At 39.7% G+C, this 21,668-nt stretch overlaps 1 protein-coding gene across 3 annotated transcripts in view; it reads left to right on the forward strand.

The window, feature by feature from the left end:
* Positions 1–21,668, forward strand: part of PARN (poly(A)-specific ribonuclease) — a 156,693-nt gene that overhangs the window by 34,682 nt on the left and 100,343 nt on the right. For all 3 annotated transcript variants that reach the window (XM_058570015.1, XM_058570016.1, XM_058570017.1), the window contains exons 14-18: positions 1,127–1,170; positions 3,088–3,130; positions 3,798–3,873; positions 5,920–6,030; positions 6,345–6,414. In XM_058570015.1, the coding sequence (XP_058425998.1) occupies positions 1,127–1,170; positions 3,088–3,130; positions 3,798–3,873; positions 5,920–6,030; positions 6,345–6,414 (344 nt within the window). The remainder of the gene's footprint in view (positions 1–1,126; positions 1,171–3,087; positions 3,131–3,797; positions 3,874–5,919; positions 6,031–6,344; positions 6,415–21,668) is intronic.

Below are 21,668 nucleotides of genomic sequence, written 5' to 3' on the forward strand. Positions count from 1 at the left end.
AATGAGAAAACATATTTAAAATGGTAGGGCTTTAATATGCACTGGTACCAAATTTTCCATTTAAAAGTATACTAAAGAATCCAAAGTTTGGAGCTGCCTTTTGGGGGAGAGTCTCTTCTCAAGAGTCTTCTTGGTACCTCAGCATGACCTTTTAGAAGGCATTGGTCTAGAACTCCACTATCTGCTGGCGCTGGAAGTAGCCATAATTCTAATTTTTTCTTGCTTGTGAAGCTTTGTAATGGTACTGAGAGATTACAAACAGTCATTATTGCATTTTTGTTTGACTTAGCATTGAAACCACTTATTCGTGTATTGTCCATTAATTTAACAATAGCCATTGAAAAGCTGGTAAATATTTCAGACTAGCTAAATACAGTCTGTATTTACAGGCTTGCAAAGCTAATTGGAAATGGCAGTTTCCTATGAAGCATGAATAACGCTGTAGAGACGTGTAGTTGGGAGGGGTCAGGAGTATGACTACTCAGTCTAGCGTGGCAATTATGTATGTAAATGAGTTAATTCAAAATGAGAGCACTCTCATTTCAGCTTTAGACTTCCTGATCAAAGTAGACTTGGGAAATGAATTGTCTAATTGAGGCACTCGATATTGGTGCCACTTTAGCAGTTTTCTGAGTAGTTAAAGCAGGAATAATGTGTGTATTGAAAAGTCTGTGTTTTAGTGGCCATTTTAACCAACATTTCAAAGGTGCTCCCAGTAAAGGTATAGTCTAGTTTACACTATTTCCATTTCCTATATAAACCATTTTATTTAAATAACTCTGCTAGCCTCACCATTATGATGAATTTGTCTAATAGAACAATTACTGTAAGTTTTCTATATATAATAGAAACCTTTCTCCTGCCTCCTATTTCAGGCATAAAATGCTTAAATTTGTCTATTTTGGTTATGCAAAGGTTTTATTTCGTGATTCCCAATCAGTGAGAAATTGGGAAGATTTTTAAAAAGTATTAGCTAGAAATGGGTCTGGCAATTTAGCTTAAAGGGGCTTGTGTGAAGTATCAGAGTTTGTTTGTGAAGAGAGCTATGGAACTTGAAATATTTGTTTGTTTTTAATGGTGTGAGCGTATTAGTAAAATTGTAACAAGTCATTCTCTTGTTTTTTAGGACTTAAATGAGTTTAAGGAGATGACAACATGTGTTTTCCCCAGGTAAGCTTTCTTTGAGGATTTGTCTTTCATTTGCAACAGTCATCATGGCGTATATAATACAAATAGGTGTGTAGTAATTTATTAAAACCATTAGATTGTGAATACAATCCAGTTGATATAAACTGGGAAATTATTTAATAGCCCCAAGTTTGTGATGGTTTGCTTTTATAATTGGTGATTGGTTTTGTCACTCCATTAAAAATCAGAGTTTTAACTGAGAGTGAAAATAGGTAGCAGCTCCTTTTTTCTCATCCCACACACATCCTGCCGTCTGAAGAACTGGTGAAGTTTTCTTGAATTGGCTCTTGTCTTTCTTGTATATTGGATATAGTCATGCACCACATAATGACGTTTGGTCAATGATGGACCACATACGTGGCGGTGGTCCCATAAGATTAGTACCATATAGCCTAGGTGTGTAGTAGGCTCTACCATCTTGGTTTTGTAAGTACTGTAGGGGAGGAAGAAATTTTCCTCTGCTCTTCTAGGTTCTTCTGGCTGGTCTAAGAATTAAGTTGACATGATACAGTTTAAGAGGAGAAAAACAAAAGTTTAATAATATGTATACATGGGAGAAACACAGGAAAACTAAATAACTCACCAAAATGGCTGAAGCCTTCACCTTAAATACCGTCCTCAGCTAAAGACAAAAGAAGACGTTGCGGGGTGGGGAGAGTCAGGGACTTCAAAGGAAAAAAGGTAATTCACAGGTAGGTGAAAAGGAGCAAGCGTTTGGAACACAAATGTTTGGCTACACAGAAACAGAACAACACAGAGGGGAGCCCAACACACAGGCTTTTCTAGGTTCCTCCCAGTCTACCACCTAGTTCGTGTTATGCTGAGGTGATAGCTCACCTCCTGAGACAGATTTTTTTGTTTGAATTCTGTTTGGCAGTTAAGGAGGAGGTAACAAGAAAAACTTGCTGAATCTTTTGTTTCTTAAAAATAATCAGCCTAAAATAATCCTCACGTTAAAGAGACATTTTGGGATGGGAAGTTTTGTCCCCTTTCAGTACATTCTGTGATGTTTCCGTGACGAAATGACCTAATGACTCATTTCACAGAACGTGTCCTCATTGTTAAGTACCACATGACTACGTATCTTGTCACAGTGAACTGTCCAGTTGAGAGTATTCTGTATTCAGTCAACTGTCTAGCTAGAGATATTTTTCCTCAACTTTAAGTCAGTGCCTTTACCTGTTAGTATTTTCCACAGTTAACATTGCGTGTTAGTTCTGATATGTCATGTCTACTAGATCACATGCCAGCTATGTGGAGCCTACAGAGCAAGCGTCTGCGTTTGAGAACCCATTTGAAAGGGGACGGGCATGGTAGCGGAGCAGTTGCTCTTTCAGCTGGGTTATTTCTGTCCTGTTATCTACAGTGTTCACATTTATGTGAAAAGAAACAGTTTTCGTATTAGTGTCTCTCTCTTTTAGTATTCTGATATCTGCAATAGAGTTGTAAGGAATAACAATAATAGCATGAAACTACCAAGTGCAGATTTTGACCCTCCAAGAATTTATATTGTACAAGTCTGGGTAGTGGTAGTAGATGGCAACAGCTTGGGAATGTTAGACCTGCAGCAGTGTTTGAACCGTGTAAACCATATGAGGATATTTGACTTACCCTAGAGATTGACATAGCCCGCACCCTCTCAGGGTACAAGCAAGTCTAGAACTTGTGCTCTGAGTGTGGCAGGGTGTGGACTCTCCCACAGCCTCTTGATGAAGTTCCTGGTTGAGGGGACTGAGTCCCCACCCTAATGTAGCGGAGATGCCAGCACTAGGTCAGAATGGCCAATGTGCTTAATTCCCCTGTCCACTTTTAAGACACTAGGCTATTCATTTGAGTAAAATATGTTTTGAACATGGATGCACATTTTGTTTATCTTATTAAAAATTCTTTTGTCTTTAGACTTTTGGATACTAAATTGATGGCCAGCACACAACCTTTTAAGGTATTTAAAAATTTTGAATATCACTGATAAGCTATATTTTTGAAACTTTCTGAATTGCTCACTAAGAGCTTTAGACTTCTAGTGTACTTAAATGTAATTTTTAATTACATCCCCCAAAAAAGGAAAGAATGAAAATGAAAAAAAAATTGGAAAAAGGCTATAAATAAATATATCAAAATGTGAATAAGCAGTTGTCTTTGGGTGGTAGAATTATAGATTTTTTTATCTTTTATTTTTTGAATGTAAGCTTTCTAATATTGAAATATATAATGTATTTTTGAATACATTACACATGCACACTTCTTCATTTCTTTACTTATTTTATATATTTTCTAATATAAGATATATTTTCTAATCAAGAAAATTCAAGTGAAAGTATAATCATTTGCTATTTTGTGAAGTGACTTTATATAACTGAGTGAAACGAATGCGAGAAGAGTATAGCTTTCTGGCCAAAGGTCTGTAGATATTTAACACATCTGTAAAAACCTTTCATATGGTTGTACTTTCCATATGGTGAAAATTAAACTCAACTCCTGTGTTTCTTTAAAGAACACAAGGGGGCAGTATGCTTTTTTTTTTTTGGTCCTGACATTCAGTGAATCTCTTTAATACGTGTTGCGCTGAGATGATAAGGGCTCATAATTCTCTGCTTGCTGGTTGACAGGATATCATTAACAACACATCCCTTGCGGAATTGGAAAAGCGGTTAAAAGAGACACCTTTCAACCCTCCTAAAGTTGGTAAGAATATAAAATGATCCTGAAAACCTCCAAATTCTCTGTGATAATTATTGATGTATATATTGTAGCAGAAAGGTGAAACTGGTCTAGAAACTCTATTGCAGTTTTATAGATTTTGGCTACTTGCTCAAGCCCTGTGTCAGAATTACTGTTTTCTGAATAAAGGTGGTCTTCTAATCCTACATTTATTTTATGTTAATAGAGTTGGGTAGTCTGTTCATTGAGAAGTTTAGCAATTAAAGCTTCAGGGCTTTTATTTCCTAATGCTTGGAATTCTCCCAAAACTTAATGTGTCCTTCTTTTTTATGGTGCATTGTTTAAGCAGAGACAAAGAGTTGGTGATTAATTGCCAGGGGTAGAATGGAAATATACTTTGTGTCTCAGAAAAGCCCAAGAACTGGGTTTACAGTGGAGGAAGGAGAGTCTCCACCCCTGCCTCCTTCAGAGCTGCCTTAGGAGTGGGAGCAGCACTGAGGAAAACCAGAAGTAAGGAGGAATGTTTCTCAGGGGTGGAGATGTTTTGCATGTCTGGCCATGCCCCCTACTCAGGTATTTGGTGAACCTTCCAGGTGTTACTTCCTTGGTTCCTGTTAGCCTGATTGTGCTGCTGATACTATAATGGTAGCTGTAGCTTGCAAACTTCTGAAGACGGTATAGGACTAATGGTTCAGAAATTGACAATGGAAGGTACTAAATCAGGCAAGATAACACTTATTTGCTTCCGTTTCTGGGTAATAGATCAAAAAAGGAATTAAGAAAAGGAGTGGGAGGAGAGAAAACCTAGACCTTTTCTATAACAATATAATGGAAATAATTGATTTTGGAAATATGTGTTTCAGCCTGTGGTAGAGAATATTACTTAGTTGGCTATCATGTTAAAAGACGTTTTTTAAGCTTAAAGTCTAAATATTTAATACTTAGGAGGTTAAGGAATTCTTGCTTGAAGGGCATTGTATTGACCTAAAAACAATTACAGCCTTTTCATTGTTAATTTCCATTCATGCTTTTGATTCTGTTGAATCCTTTTTGATATTCATTTCCAGAATGGTTCTAGGAAATAATTATTTGTGAGTTATAGTTTTATCCTATTATTTCTGTATAATATTCTGGTATCTGGTAGAGAATTTACTCTAAAGCAGGTCACTCTTCTCAGATGTTACCCTCTCAGCATCTGTATAAAGCAGTGTGACAAAAGAATCGTTATAAAATGGTCTCTCCTATGAAGTGGCCCCATGTTCCAAATGCAGCATTACAGCAAGTTCTGATCTATTTTTGGAGTTAGTTGTGCTTTTATCTTTAGATCTGTAAGCTTGGAAACATAGAAGAGGACACTATTGAATTGAGCTGCCAATATTGATTGGAGTCTTTTTTGGTGGGGAGGGTGACTTGGGTATTTATAGATAACACTGACTAGACGTTTACCTTGTACCAAGCGCTGTGTAAGAGCTTTACTTACATTAGCTCCATTTGATTCTCACGAAAGCCTAATGAGGGAGGTTTGATTGTCATCTCCATTCCACCAGAATGGAGGCCCAGAGGTGAAGTGACTTGCCCGAGATCACATAGCAAATAAGTGATGGAGCAAAGACTCAAACTCAGACAGCGGGCTCCAGAGTCCATTTTGTTAATTGTTACTCTGAAATACCTGTTGTGTCCCGATGTTATCATTATCTATAAGAGAAGAAGCTCCTTTTCGTGACCTTAGGAAGCAATCAAAAGAGCAATCATTGTTGTAGGGTGAGTCATGCATGGTCGTAAATAGCACCCACCAGTGTGGGACGAGGAGGCCTGCGCTGAGTCTTCGGTAATGTATGTAACGGAGGCATTTCTCTAGTTTAGACCAAAGCCCTCATTTTCCATGACTCTGATATCTCATATTATAAGGTCTTGTGTGGAGAGAATTAAGAAATAGCTTTTCTCCAGCTTATTTAGGATATTTTAGCAGTACAAACTAAGGCAGTTTGGATTTGGTAGGGCAGCGTGCTTCCCAATATTCGTGATTTGTGATGTCTCTTGGGAAAACTGTTTTTTCTTTTTTCTGTTTAGAAAGTGCAGAAGGTTTTCCAAGTTATGACACAGCTTCTGAACAGCTCCACGAGGCAGGCTATGATGCTTATATCACAGGACTGTGTTTCATCTCCATGGCAAACTACTTAGGTACTCACTATACGTGTTCCTGTCTACCGTGCAGTGGTCTAGAGTGGGTCTCACCTGTCTGCCGTTTCCCTGGCACCCACTCACCCAGTTAGAAGTGGGAGGGTTTTGAGGTTGGAGTCGGAGGAGATTGGGGTGAGGGGATGGAGAGTACACAGGAGGAACCGTTGACACTTAACCTGTGGCATGGTATTTGGCCCACGTGAGCACCTTTTACCCCTGCTGAACCATACTGTTGATTTAAATATATTTTTGCCTGAACTTTCAGGCTTTGTCTATTTGACTGTATATAATACTCTGCTTCTTTTCTTCATTAGGTTCTTTTCTTAGTCCTCCAAAAATTCATGTGTCTGCCAGATCAAAACTCATTGAACCTTTTTTTAACAAGTAAGTAATCAGAGGGTCCCATTCCCCAAGTTGTCTCTCTGTGGAAGAGCCAGTACTGGGGACGTCAGTTAGGGGTGATTGGGAGGCGCAGTGCATTTTTAGATAAAATATTTCTCATCTCTAGTGACTCAGATTTTTTTGAAAATAGAAATTGACCTTTGGGGAAGTAATTTCTTAAATATATTGGCTTAAAAAAAAAAAGAAAAGAAAACATTGCCAAAGGTAGTGCATCTCTTCTAAGACACAGAAGTGGTGGTTTTGGAAATTAAATTACCTACAAGGGAGACTGTGTGTGTGTGTGTGTGTGTGTGTGTGTGTGTGTGTGTATACACAGTTAGACCTAACTTACCCCTAACAAACTTTACATGTGAGATTCTTTCTAAGAAGATGTTAGTTACACAAATGGCTTTTAAGACAATCTGTGGAGAAGTTCTAATTGTCATCCTGAGCCCTTATCTGAATGGATCCGATGAAGTAAAATCTTGCTCATTTACCTTCATTGTTGGAAGAAGTCAGTGTGATTTCGGGAGAAGTCTAAGTTCAGAGCATTTTCAAAGAAACTCAAGATTATTACTTCAAAGTGTGGTTTGTGCTTTCTTGGCACAGTCGAGACTAAAGTTATGGATGTGATCCTCAAGCCGACCACAGTTTGGCTCTGTGCCAGAGCCCTAAACCTTCGTCTTTACCCCAGCTCTCTTAGCAGGGTTGGTTCTAGGAGATTCTGGGCAAGCCAGACAGAACAAGGCAGCCCACATCGATCACTACCACTGAGAGAGCGAACCATTTCACTGTTGGTCTGGTTACATCATTTCCTTACATTACATGCAGCACTTTACAATCCTATCAGTGCTTTACTGTCTCCTTCAGATGCCTGTATAAATACTAGTATCACAGCGCTTGTACTTAGGTGACAGCCTGCAGAGACAGATGTTAATTCCAAACATCTGGATTCCTACGAGTTCGGAATTTGTGTAGTCTGAGTTAGGGAATTTTATCATACTGTGGCTTCTTATTTTCTTAATCTTTGTTCTTCTTTTCTATGTAAGTTCAGAGGTAAATGTGTTTGACTTTCAAAACATCTTTCAAAGAGGGCTGGGTAACCATGTTGTATATTTTGAAAATTAAGTTGAATTTTTCCACATGGAAAATTAATTCTGCTAACAATTGAGTCCTTGCTGTCTATCTATTTCCTTATGGGGAAAACAGGATTTTCTTACCTCTTAACTCTCATTTTGGGGGCAGTGCTTATCTTTATCTTTGTGAATCTTTGGAACGGCAGCTTATGTCATAGACTGTTGAACTTGCAAGTGACACTAAATATTGTTTGGATCATGACCATTCCTTGCAGTTTTATGTACATGATGTTAAGTTTGTTGTTCAACAATATTTTTCAACTGGGAGATGTTTACTCATTTTTAAATATTTTAAATAACGATCCTGCGTCTTCACTAAAATCAACTCCTTATAAAATCAGAAGATGTATACAAACTGGGTTAGATATAGGCTGCATCTAGTTTATCAGTAATCTGTCTGACCAACATGAAGAGCAATCAAAATAAGTTTTGATTAAAAAGCTTAATTAAGACTATATTTTCTAGATCAATTTGATTTTGCTAATAATGTGAAAGACTGTTACTCAAAAGAACTGGACAGTAAACACACAGCTTCATTTTAAATTGGGACATCTGTCCATTCAGATTTTTTTTTGCCAAAACCTAGATGCATACCAAAAATAGTTGAGGATTCAGAAACCCTCCTGTGATATTGCACTGAAAATTCTTGCCTCGTTTGATTTTTTGCTCTATTTTTTTCCCCATCTCTAAAGGAAGAATATTTTCTTCATCTTTGAAGGAAAAAGAATTCCAGCAGGATTTGAAATGCAAAATAAGAACTATTTTTATTCTATATTGGAATAGCGTGGTCAAGTACAGTCATCCATTCTTAACCCATTTAGAAAGTGGAAAAAGCAGTTGCTTCTTTTGACATCTCTTTCTGTGTTAATACTGACCTCATTCTTACATGCAAGTTTGATTTATGACATTAAACCTTGATTTTGTCATGTTTTTCAGGATTACCCTTGTAGAAAAACATCTGACAGTTGCCATCAACTTTATCTCAAGTGGTTGATTTTAGAAGAATCTGTAAATTTTTCTGAGGGTTTATTTGTTTTGGCACCGGGCTTTTCTCCATGTAAGCTTAACAGAATATGCATAGTCCTAACACAAATTTGGATGAACATCAAACCACCTACATATGCAAATAATATTTTGTTCTGCTCTCACCAGATTTATGTTTAAAAAGTAAACCTTCAGGGGAAATAAGCTCTACCTGTTTCTGCATTATTCTAAATTAGTGTTGGGCTGCATTGGGTGTGCCTTTTTGGAAGCTTTATTGAGTTAACTATTGAGACGATCCTGAGACAGCTGGTGCTTGAGCAGTATGCAAAGACCAAATGTAATATAAGGTGTTCTCTGAGCGATATTTGTCTGGAAGAATGTCCCATGAGGATTTTGTACGGTGCCATTTTGTCTCTTTCATGGCCTAGGCACCTCCCCTATTTCTCCTTACTTTGTTGAAATCAGAATGAAAGTCATAAGACAGTTGAGCGATGGAAATCAGGATCAGAGCAGTGCTAATGACAGGCTGTGTGGAATGTGCTCCTCGTTTATGTTCTAGGCTCTCTGGCCAGAAAATGATTTACCTTCTTTTATAACCTTGGTCAGTTTTAATCAATGCATGGAAACCAGACTTAGAGAAGATCCTTTGGTCAAATCCTTTTAGGCTGGAAAGAGCTAAAAATACTCTCTGCTTTTGCTTTTTATTGCACCACAGAAAGCACAAAATCAGACTTTTGCCTTATGTTTTATTAACAGTCATCTGTTTCTGCGAAACACCTTGAACTCTCTTGTAGATCACCTTTTATGAAGGTTTTTGGGGAAGGTTATTTTCTCTTTACCTCAATTCTTAGAAAGAGGAAGGAAATGAGCAGATCTTTTATTTTGGCTTGTCTCTGTAAGTAACAGAGTTAAAAAGGGAGAATTGCCTGCAGTTTACTGTATAGGATGGCCGCCTTATTCTTGACACAGGTGTTCTAAAACTGAACGGGAGTCCTCTAGAAATCTAATTCCTGGTATGACAGTGCCGGATGTTCTTTCTAAGCTGCAGATGAGGAAACAAGCCATAAGCAGGAGTGATATGTTCTTGGACAAATTGTTTCCTCTTCTTTAAAATGGCGGTAAAACTGTTCGCCTCCCATGGAAGTTAAAAAGATTGCACGAAAGCTTAGTAGGTGCCCAGTATATATTATTTTCGTTTCTTGAAGTGTAAAAGAATTTAACACGCTAGCAGATCCAGAAAAATAGATGTGGTAGCAGAATGTGTTTTATGTTTTTGGTTTCTTGACAAAGAAGAAAATTTGTTATCATGTGGATATAAAATTAGAGCAAATGTGAAGTGTTCGCTTCTGCTTGTACCCACCTTTAGAGTTTGCTCATGAAAAATCAGATGATGTTGAAGTGTGTCAGACTGTACCTATGGAAGCAAATTTGCTTTGATTTGGAGCATTTTTTAAAGTTTTGTTATTCAAATGAATATAGCAATTTATGGAAAGTGGTATAGGTATATATAAGAGTGATAAGTATAGAGAGGGGAGGAACCATTATGGTGCCTGAAATAAAGCCCAATGATGTTTTCTCCCTTTTCCTCCATGGAAATCAATCATGTGCTGGCAGCAAGTTGCTTTTTTTGTATAATATGCATGTGCTTCATATTTACCCTCAGAGAGATTTTAAAATGAAGGATTATAGGAAAACAAAATAGTAAAGATCAGTGCTGTACCTCCTTTCTTCCAGCCCTTTCACTGATAATGGACAGAGCAATTCTCGTTTGCCCCTGTTTACTAGCAACTGTCATTCATGCCGAGCAGCGTGGTATGCCAGCTTGCTAGTGAGTTGTCAGTGGGCCCCTGTGTCCGGAGGTGCAGACCCTGCTTGTCTCTCGAGGGAACGGTGCCTGATCACCTGCAGGGGGCCCCTCACTTATGCTTCTCCTGTCCTGCCTGGCCCTCCTCATAAGGAGGAACAGAAGGTGCTGAAATAATAAGAGGATGAGGCCAGTCTGTTCTGAGTCCCAGTGTCTGCTGTCAGTTTTTAGCATCCTGGGTGATGGATCGAGTATGTCTTTACTGAGATACTGGTCAGGTCAGGTATAAATTAAGTCCATTGTTTTATTTTATTATTTTTTTTATTTTTAATTTTGTGTGTGTGTGTGTGAGGAAGATCAGCCCTGAGCTAACATCCATACTAATCTTCCTCTTTTTTGCTGAGGAAGACCAGCTCTGAGCTAACATCTATGGCCAATCCTCCTCCTTTTTTTTCCCCAAAGCCCCAGTAGATAGTTGTATGTCATAGTTGCGCATCCTTCTAGTTGCTGTATGTGGGATGCGGCCTCAGCATGGCCGGAGAAGCGGTGCGTCAGTGTGCGCCCGGGATCTGAACCCGGGCCGCCAGCAGCGGCGCACGCCAGGCCACGGGGCCAGGCCACGGGGCCGGCACCAAGTCCAATGTTTTAACTGTTACAGGTATTCACTCAGTGCGACTTGCAACTTCCCAACATAAGCAAGAGTTACATATAGTTTGTACTGTTGGTAAGGCTGAATGTCATGACACTCCGCATAATTTGTTTCCATTTGCATTTAAAATTTAAAAATCATTTAATTTCTCCAGGAGAATTGCTTCACTTCAGGATATTGTGTAGTATAGTGCAGTTGTGGTGTGTAGGGTCAGGTACCTGGACTTGAATCCCAGCCCCACTCCTTATACCTGTGCCATCTTGGGCAAGTCACCCTCTCTGGGCCTCTGCTTCCTCATCTGTAATTGAGAATATTGCTGTCGATTTGATAGGGTTGTTGTGAGGATGCAATGGGAGAAGGTATGTAAAATGTGCAGTGCCATGGGCCTCAGTCAGCTTGTCACTGCTGTGGGGACATTTATACTTTGAGGACATGCTTCTCTGACCAGATGCTGGGAGCTAACAAAGAGCTTTTTTGTTTTTATAGGAAGTACCGTATAATCGTACCTTTGGGACTGTACACAACCTGTAAGTAGGGCTTTGTATTCAGTTATGAGCCTTGATCGGAGAAGGGAGGTAGGAGAGGAAAAAGCCTACTTGTGACTCATGGTGTTCAGGGCACATGGTCATTTCTCAGTCCCTGTGCTGTGCAGCATTTTCAGTTGTAGATTTTTATTGGGAGAGGAGAATAAAGAAATAGCATTCACTAAGTGACCCACTGGAGGCTGTTTCTTCTTATTTTTAACAGCTTTATTGAGATATGACTTTGTATAACATGCAGTTCACCCATTTAAAGTGTACGATTCAATGGTTTTTGGTATATGACATGATTAATTTTTCAAAATTATGGTAAAGATATGTAACATACAATTTGCCATTTTAACTTTTTTTTTTTTTTGGTGAGGAAGATCAGCCCTGAGCTAACATCCATGCCAATACTCCTGTTTTTGCTGAGGAAGACTGGCCCTGGGCTAATATCTGTGTCCATCTTCCTCCATTTTGTATGGGATGCCGCCACAGCATGGCTTGACAAGTGGTGCATTGATGCATGCCTGGGATCCGAACCTGGCACACCAGCAGCGGAGCATGCATACTTAATTGCTACGCCACGGGGCTGGCCCCCATTTTAACCATTTTTAAATGAACAATTCAGTGGCCTTAATTACATTCACAGTGCTGTGCACTGTTTTCAGAACCGCTATCTGTTTTCAGAACTTTTTCCTCACCCCAAAGAGAAACTCTGTAACCATCTATTCCTGCCTCCCTTCAGCCCCTGGTAACTTCTAGTCTACTTTTCCATCCCTATAAATTTGTCCGGTATGACCTATTTCTTTTTGAGCAACTCATTGCTTCAGTGAGAATTTAATCTATTAAAATGATTGATATTTTGCAAACACCTGGAGCATTTTTCTTTTCTATTTTATTGCCGTCTTATGTTTGGATCACTTCTCGGGCACATAAACCCAAGATGCGTGGATGTGAAGTTGTGCAACTGCCTCGACTGAGGTTTGCTTACATGCAAGGCAGCCGGGACACGGTGAATAGAGCTGAGACCTCAGGGTGGGCCGGCTTGGTTCACATCACGCCGCTCCGGCAGGACATTCGTCCTTTCTGAAGCTCAATTTCCACCTCTGTGAAATGGAGAGAACAAATGTCCCCCTTGTAGGGCTGCCCTGAGGTTGCGGAGCAGCGTCGATAAGGCTGCTTAGCGTAGTGTGTGGCATGTGGTGGGTGTGCAGAGAGTGGTGGCTCCTGTGACTCTCACCACAGTGAACTTCCAAGAAAATAACGTGAACCTAGTTTTTCCCGGTATTGGGGGCAGCGGTAGATAAACAAAGTGGACTATGTGTACTTAGCTGAATATTCTTGGGTGGCAGTCTCTCTGTGTTGACAGGAGGAAAGAGGCAGAAGTGCATGGTGCTAATAAAACCTTTTTTATAGAGAACAGCAGCCTGTTCTCTTCAGAAAACACTTCATAACTTGTATCTTAATTAAAAAGGTTTTGCTGCGAGGTTGGATTGTGAATGAGAAGAAAATACCTGCCCTGTGTGTTGGTTGCACTCGTGTGTTGAGCCTCATGCTGCTGGTGAGGCAGCAGAGTGACTCACACAGCCTCCTCCTCTCGTCTGCCACCAGGAGCAGCTGTGCTGTGCACAATCCTTCCCCAGAAGCCCCTGGTGATTCCAGAACCGAGGAGGTCAGGAGAGGCAGATAATAGCAGTGGTGACTGTGGGACCCTTCAATTGGCTTGCTTTTTCAAGAACTTGGTAGTAGTTATCCTTTAATTTTATCTTAGTAGTGCTTGACTAAAGGAGTAGCGTCCTCTGCCCCCTAGCTTCTACCAGAAATGGTCTTGAACCAGGGAGAGGGAGTGATGAGCATAGCTCATCACTCATTCTCAGCTGGCTGGAAGTGGACTGTGGTGCTGTTGTGGACATTACTTTTTAATCATAAAGAGCTTAGGAAGTAAGCTTTTTAGTAAAAACGGGGTGCATTTTTAACTTCTTCCAGATTGTACAAATTTTGGAGTCAGGCGCCAGGAGGAGTAAAATCGCACTGTTACAAACGCTTAGAGCAGCCTTCCAGATTCCAGAAGGTTTGAAGCCAGTTTCTCCCTAGTTTACGGAATGTATTTTTCCCTAGTACACAGATGTATTTTATCCTCACAAACCTTAACCAAAGCCCTTCCCCCCCCCCCCAAAGCCCCAGTAGGTAGTTGTATGTCGTAGTTGAACATCCTTCTAGTTGCTGTATGTGGGACGCGGCCTCAGCATGGCCGGAGAAGCGGTGCGTCGGTGCACACCCGGATTCCGAACCCGGGCCGCCAGCAGCGGAGCGCGCTCACTTAACCGCTAAGCCACGGGGCCGGCCCAAAGCCCTTTATTTTTAACCCAAGTCGTGTTCATTTCACTTTTGGTGCCCTAAATTACTAGGATGGAAAGAATCTCCCAGAATTGGCTTGGTTTGAGTACCCTGAAAGTTCTTTAGTACACCGATTTTCATAAAGTTAAGAGACAGGTGAGTCCAGGGCACATTAAAGTATTCTGAAGCCTTCTGTCTGGTTTCTTAAGACTGGAACTAGTGCTTGTTTCCATGACTTCTTCAGGGAAGGGGGTGCTTGCCTCCTGTTGATATTGCCTTATCTAACTTCTACCTTGCACTCCTGATTGCCAGAAGATTTATTAGGTGAGCTGCTTCTGTGGCTTTATCAAAAGGCTACTTTTTAAAGAAACCTTAAAAGGTACCCGCCCCACAAACCGCTTCTTGGTGTGCTAGCGCTACGGGCACTTGCTTAGCATTACAATAAACAAGTAATTTGCAGAGGTAAAAAAATCAGTCAACCCCTGGATATCTATTTAAACAACTTGCCTCCTCTGTGTTAGAGTATTACATTAGTTTCCTATGACTGCTATAACTAGTCACCGCAAGCTTGGTAGCTTAAGACAGCAGAAATGCATTCTCTCACAGCTCTGGAGGCCAGAAGTCTGAAATCAAGGTCTAGGCAGGCTGCACCCCCTCCAGAGGCTCTGGGGAAGCATCTGTTCCCTGCCTCCCCTAGCTTCTGGTGACTGCTGGCTTTCCTTGGCTTCTGGTCGCATCTCTCCAATCTCCACCTCCATGGCCACATTGCCTCCTCCTGTGTGTGTCTGTCTTGTCTCCCTCTGCCTCTGTCTTGTAAGGACACTTGTGCTGGCATTCAGGGCCCACTTGAATAGTTCAGGATAATGGTCTTGTCTCAAGATCCTTAGCTGAATTATTAATTACATCTGCTAAGACCGTTTTTCCAAATAAGGCAACATTCACAGGTTCCAGGGATTAGAATGTGGACATGTCTTTTTGGAGGCCGCCATTTAGCCCACTATAGACATGTTAGTAGTAAAGTCAGCCTTCTTAGGTATTCCTTGCCTTGCTTTGGCCCTGGCTATGAGGCAGCAGGCAATAGTTATTTCCAAGACTATTTAACATTTAATTTTTATCATTCAAGGGTTAACAGTGTACTCTAAGAAACTGAGACTAGCTACCAAATATCATCTCCCTTGACCGTTTTCCACTCTTCAGAGTATATCACCCACATTCACAGGGATTTCTGACAGCAGCCCTCAGAAGTAGATAATAATGTCCCCATTTTAAAGCTGAGAAGTGACAAAGTCAGGGATGACCCAGGTCCATCCTCGACTAAAAACATCCACAGTACACGGTCTCTGAAAGAGACAGTTCTACAGTTAGTTGCACATTTTCTTAAGAGACAATGCTGAGAGCTCGGAAAGATTTCTTTTTCTCTCAGCCTGAGCAGTGATTCTAAAAGATGTTGCCTTTGACCATTGGATTGTGTGGGGCTGGTTTCCTCTGACATTTTACAATCTGTTCTTTACAGGCCCTGCAGACGCTCCCTTTGTATAATGCTTGGTTTAACATTTTTACTTGATGTAATTTGATACGGTTCATTTGATGGAGACTGTTCAGATGAGCTGCTGGTTTCTTTTTTTTTTTTTCCCTTTCTTTTTCCCCTTGTTTCTGGTGTTGTACCTCTGTTTAAGAAAGAATATGAGTTGGCTTCAGGACAGATGTTGGTTAACACTCTGTTTGTCAAAACGTCAAGTGACTAGATTGAAAATTGTATCCCCCCCCACCCCCACTTGAGTGAAATTAAAATGACTGAAGCCACAGTAACTCCCTTCCAGCCAGTGGTTGCCCTCTGATTTTACACAAGAGCTTTAGTGAGCAAAATAAATGAGCTTATTTTGTGAGAGAGGTCTGCATGCTTCCTACCCTGGATGATAAAATTAGTTTTTTATAGCACATAAATATGTATAATGATGAGCTCTTGCATACAGGGTTCTTATGAAGTGCTTTTACTGCTGGGCCCTGAAGGAAATACCGGACCATTTGCAAGTACAGTTGAGCTGGCAGTCGTTAAAGGTTTCAATTTTCCTTTGGAAGGCTTGGGACTTGGGGTAAGCTGTAAATTAATTCACTGCTCAGATTGTGTTGAGATGAGATTTTGCTCAACGTTTCTGTCTCCCAGTCTTCAGTGCTATGAGAGGAGTGCAATTTTACTTGGAAGTCTCTTTTTTGAGATACAGCTTTTTAGGAAGAGAGGTGTAGTCTTGATGAAAGCAGATGAACAAATGGAAATATTTAGTCATTGAATGAAATACTGAGTTTCTAGGAGGAAGAATGAAGAGTTTGGGGGCTTGAGGTTTTTTCTTTTGCTAGGGAAAGAGAGGAGAATAAACGTCGTCATCTTTATTAAGACATGGCATAACATTAGAAATCCTTCTAGATCATTCAGGCCTGCGTGTATGTGTACAAAGCTGACACGACATAAAATAAGCTCTTGTATTCGTACACCGCTAGGTCTCACTCAACCCTGAGATGCGCCGATTCGCCAGTTTCCTGATGGTGGTCATGGCGTGTGGGGGCAGGTGGGCCGGAAGGCCTGATGCCCGGGTAGCTGGGTAGCAGCTCTTTCTGTACTGCACGCATGAGAAGCTTGGCCTTTTGGTCTGTGGAAATATGGCTCTCTTTGCTGCCTTTTATTCCCATTGCCTTGAAAATTCAGTCTACCCACAGCTCTTCCTCAGACAGCAACCTCATTTCTCATATCTGGGCTTCCGCCCCATCACACGAAGCTATAATTTAATCAGCCCTTAGAGCACTGAAAAAAGTGTTTCTGGGATCTTGTATCCCAAGCTCTTGCTTCACTTATGTGCACTAGGGGCTTGGGAAGTGATTCAGGACTAAAATCCTGACTTGTCCCTAGATGCTCCTGCTAGGACTCACCATGTCACACGGAGGCTTTGGAAATAGCTCAGACTAAAAGCCAAATGTGAGGGGTACACAGCAGAGAGAAGGTGGGGGCCGGCAGTGAGAGAGTTTGGTTCTGAGTCTGTCTCTTCTCCCCTAGTGGCTAAGTTAAACCACTGAACTTAGAAAAACCTGCTTCCTCATTCCTTGTCTGATGGGACCGTTACTTCTCTGCCTGTCCTCCAGACACCAGGGAATCAAATGAGGCTGAACATGCAATAATAAATATTGTTATTTTAGTCAGGAACTTTGTACTTTTAAAAAAATAATATATTTTTTTCTAATTGAAACACAAAATTACCCACTCATAATTCCACCTGCCAAAAAGAAAAAAGAGCTGTTGTTTTAGTGAATTTCCTATTAGTGTGTTTTCTGTGTCTACTTCATTTACTAATTGAGATCAGTATACCTCATTTACTAATTGAGATTATACTGATTATGTAATTTTGTAACTTAAAAAAATACAATAAAGGATTTTCAAAAGATGGTGAAACTAGTGGTCAGCATCACGTAGATGGCCTTCAGTGGTTCGTCAGGTGGATATCCTAGTCACCTTATAACTTAACCCTTTGTGGGTTGGCCTTTTGTTAGTATGCACTTCTATTGCCCTGCACTGGGCATTACCATTTTTTGCCAATTGCTTCTTACAGTGGCCGTCAATGCATCTCACTGATCCGCTTTCTTTCTCTGCCATCAGTTACGCCATTGGAAAGCATGCTGCTGCAGGAGCAAAATTAAATATTTTCTTTCATTTCTCAATAGTATCATTGATTTTATGCGTAGATTTGGTAATGCAGAATTTTAAGGAACTTGAATGATCTTTTTAGTTCCCAGAGATTTGAGCCTCTTGTGCAAAGTATTCCTAAATCACTTTCAGGACTTCTTGCATGCGTTTTTGAGTGTCACTTTTGCCCTTTTGTTTTCTTGAGCTTAGCCGCATAAAATGGGTTAATACTGGCATTGTTTTGCAATCCTTTCTTTTTTATTCGACAACTAGGGAATGGTTCAGATAAGCCATAGTCCAAGACAAACTATTGTGTCATCAGAGAAGACCCTTTGATCTTAGTGTACTTCTTGGAGCAGCCTAGTGTGTTTTGTGGTTGCCGGAATCTGTGTCTGAAACTTGTTAGGAAGGTCGGAGGATTTTGATATGGTTGGAGGTGTCTGAGTCTTTGTGTCATGTGTGTTACTCCTTCAAGTGTTTGCCAGCCTTCCATACTGCGTTAGTGGCTAAAGTTTAATTTGTGATGCTGGAGGTGCTCATTTGTGGCCGATTCACAGAAACTGATTGGACTTTTGCCAATGAGTTGCCAAGAGAGTAGTATAAGTCGTCTTTTTTTCACTTTCTTCTTAAAAATGAGGAACAATAGCTGTCAGCAATAATTTCCTCAATTTATCTCTTGCAGAGGACCTAGTTGCTTGCCACAGTTGACCTCCTGGTTTCAGGGAGTGGTAGAAGACTTATGTTATTGCTTCCTGGATTTTGAGGTAGTCCTTAGTATTTGTTTTAATAGTTTTGTGTTTTTTTGAGCCGAAATCATTTAATGCAAACAAATCATTAAGACTAATGAATACTTTTTTTGGAGAAGTTGGTACAAGTCATTATTATCTAGTTGATTAATGGATCATCATTAATGGCATTTAACGATACAACATTGAACATTCTCTTTTCCTTTTAACTCAGTGACTCTTAGAACCCAGAGTTTCTGAGTCAGTAGGTCTTAGGTAGGGCCCCGGGAATTTCCATTACTAATAAGTTCCCGGGTGATACTGATGTTGCTGGTATGGGGAACATTTTAAAAAGGGCTCAAGGTTCTAGGCTCCTAGGAGGTTTTATATCTGAAACAAAATTCTTTAGTGACTGGCGAGCCTTCTCATACAGTAGGTCACAATGTCATACTGCCCTGGTTTGAAATGGACATTGGTGAATGGCTTTTTGGAGATAAAGGCACTGTGCACAGTCAGTGCTGTGTAGCCTATTAAGAGGCTGAGCTGAAGTTACCCAGTCTGCTGAGCAAAGGACTCTGGAGTGTGCTGTACTTTACCCTTGGGTCTTTCCAGACATGTTTGAAAGCCGAGATAAACAGCATCACCAGTCATATAATTGTAGAACATTAAAAAACTAACAAATGCCAAAAAGGATAAAATTTGTTTTATGGCATCTAAATGTGAACTGGAGTTACACGGTTTCTTAGGGTAGAATCCTGGTGTAAAATTGGCCATGGTATCAAATGGGAATTTTAATTTTAGTCTTTGACAGAGTTAGTGTCAATCCTTTAGAGAGTAAGTGCTAAAATAATATTTCATCAGAAAGCTTGCAGGAATGTGGCAAGACTCCTGCACAGCCTTGAGTGTCTTTACCAAATTATAGCCATCTCAAATCCTCACTAAAATAAGAAATAACGTTTCATCCAAGTATTGGTCTGAGCATCTTTTTGATATCTGCAGATGAAAGGCCTTCTAGGAGAGATTTTTCTTTGATACAATTCCCAGTGAGAGAACAGCCTTTCATGTATTTATCAGCATTTCTGCTTTCCCAGTGCATTTCCTCATACGTTAAAATGAAAACTGTCAAGTCAGATGATCCATATGTGAAGTATTTTATCAAATCATTCCGAGGAGTCAGTGTAGGCCTTTTGACAGCCAGTTTGTATGAGGCATGCGTACAAGGAAATGTTTTAATTTTACTTCAGAAGGGCCGGGATGTTACCAGAGCAGTGGCTTGCAAACAGCCTGGCATAAGGGAGGTGGGAGGCCATTGGAGAGTTTACTTTGGTTCAGTTCCACAGACGCTCAGCTACAGTTTTAGAGTCGGTTTCCCAATTGCATGGCTCTTGCCAGAGGCGCAGTCTGCCAAGTCACACACAGAGTTAGTTTTCGTCTTCCTCCAGGGTTTGGGGCTATTCACTTCTCTCTAAAGCCCAGGCATGAAGATGGAGGGACGGAGGAAGAGCAAGAAGCACTGTTAGTAATTCATTTGAAAGGAGTTTCTATTTAGTTAAAGTACTAGTCAGCAGACAAGATAGTGTAGGATTAACTAACTCAAAAGAATCTTTTGAGTGTTTTAGCTAAGAATAAATTTTTATCTATTTTAATCAGAGATGAAATATTAGAGAACAAATAGCCTGTATATTGCTCAACAAAGACATCTTTCAAATAAATTTTTGAAACATTTACATGGTGAGATAAATTAGGGACGTCTTCTTTTTCTAAGTAGAATCCTTGTTGGTATTTATAGGACAATAGGTTTCCTAAACTTGTTGAGGTCCCATGATTTTAGAAGTAAAACAATATTTTTAAAAGAAATAAAGCAATTATAGGCTCAAACTTGTGGTTTTACTTTATATTCCTCCTCCCCCAGCAGGTAAGATGTGCACAGGATACACAAGATTGAGTCAACCAGCATATTCAGTTGGACTTCTTTAAGCAAGTCTCTAGTTATTTCCCCTGGGCCTCTGGTTCTGGAAGCTTTTATTTTCCTTTTTAAGTTTAAAAAATAATAGTAAAAGGAATTTTGAAAAACAGAGCTCACTTTCCCAAAACCATTGGCTTTTTTTCTAGGGGGTGGGGGTATTTTTTATTCTTGGTTTAATGACATAAATATTTTACAAACCTATAATCATAGAATAAAATTTTGTGCTTTTTTTAAAACTTACAATTGGATCATGATTTATTGATGTGTTGAAGTTTTCAGAAGTTATTTTGGAATTATTTTGATTGTTGAATGTTCTGTTGAAATGATGAACTATAATTTACCAACCCCCACATATTATTGAATCTTGAGGTTGATTTTGATTATTGGTGTGTCTGATAGTGTAGCAGTGAACATCTTGTTGATTCAACTTTTATTCTTTTGTTGAAATTAGGGTTAAAAAACAAATTATTTTTATGGCGCTTGATATGTTCCATTAACTTTTAAATTAGAGTTTTTTTGAATTGGGGGACTATCTCTAAATTTACTAAATGGAGAATTGAAAATTACATGAAGCATAAAAATACTGAGCTTTCTGAGGCAGGCATGACTTTTCAGGCTCTGGTTGGCACTGTCACTGAGAACCAGCTAGCTGTGTAGTGGGTGCTTAAGATGACTTGTCTTCTGGTATTGCAGGTAGTATTGATTAAATTGGGTAAAACAGCTACCAGAACCAGAATAGGACACTTGAGCCTAAATTAGTGAACTAAAAATAAATTTGGTTTCTTAGCCATAGGATTTGGTTTATTAAATTGTAGGCTAGGCAACAAGTTCTCAAGCCACGGAGTACCAGTACTTGGTTTTTTCTGGCATTAGCAGAACAGTGTTATTCATAGTGATGGTTCCATTTGTAAACTAGATCATGCCCTGCTTGGCTTGTGAATGCCTGGTAATAATGTGCCTTAATTGCAGGTCAGTGAAGCCAAACTAATTGCTTGTTGGGTGCTTGGATTGCCTTTTTAATTTGCTGTATAATACAGTCTCTACCAGAAATGCACGATGTGTTATCTACATAAAACTCATTAAAATCATCTTATAACAACAGAATGCCTGATATTTTGTCCATAATCTTGCACATAAAAGAAAATTGAATAGCTTTACAGAGAGTTATAATTTACAAGTACTCTTTTTTAAGTGCTTTTGTATCCATTTTGGAAGGTATACATAAAATGACTGCTATGGTTTATAGCAGCGTGATGGTTTTCTTTACCAAGGATTGATTTGCTTTGCGCTTTTAATATGTTTTAGATGACAATAATGACATGAGCTTTTGAGACGGTCACTTAATTTAGACTGTGCAGTTCACCCGATAAGATTAGTATTCATCTGGTGACTTTGCATTTCAGTGAAAAAAAAAAAAGTCATCTCTACTGTCATTTTCAGCTCACGAAGCACCAGTCATGGG

Source organism: Diceros bicornis, chromosome 26, assembly GCF_020826845.1.
Source record: "Diceros bicornis minor isolate mBicDic1 chromosome 26, mDicBic1.mat.cur, whole genome shotgun sequence".
NCBI classification, from domain to species: Eukaryota; Metazoa; Chordata; class Mammalia; order Perissodactyla; family Rhinocerotidae; genus Diceros; species Diceros bicornis.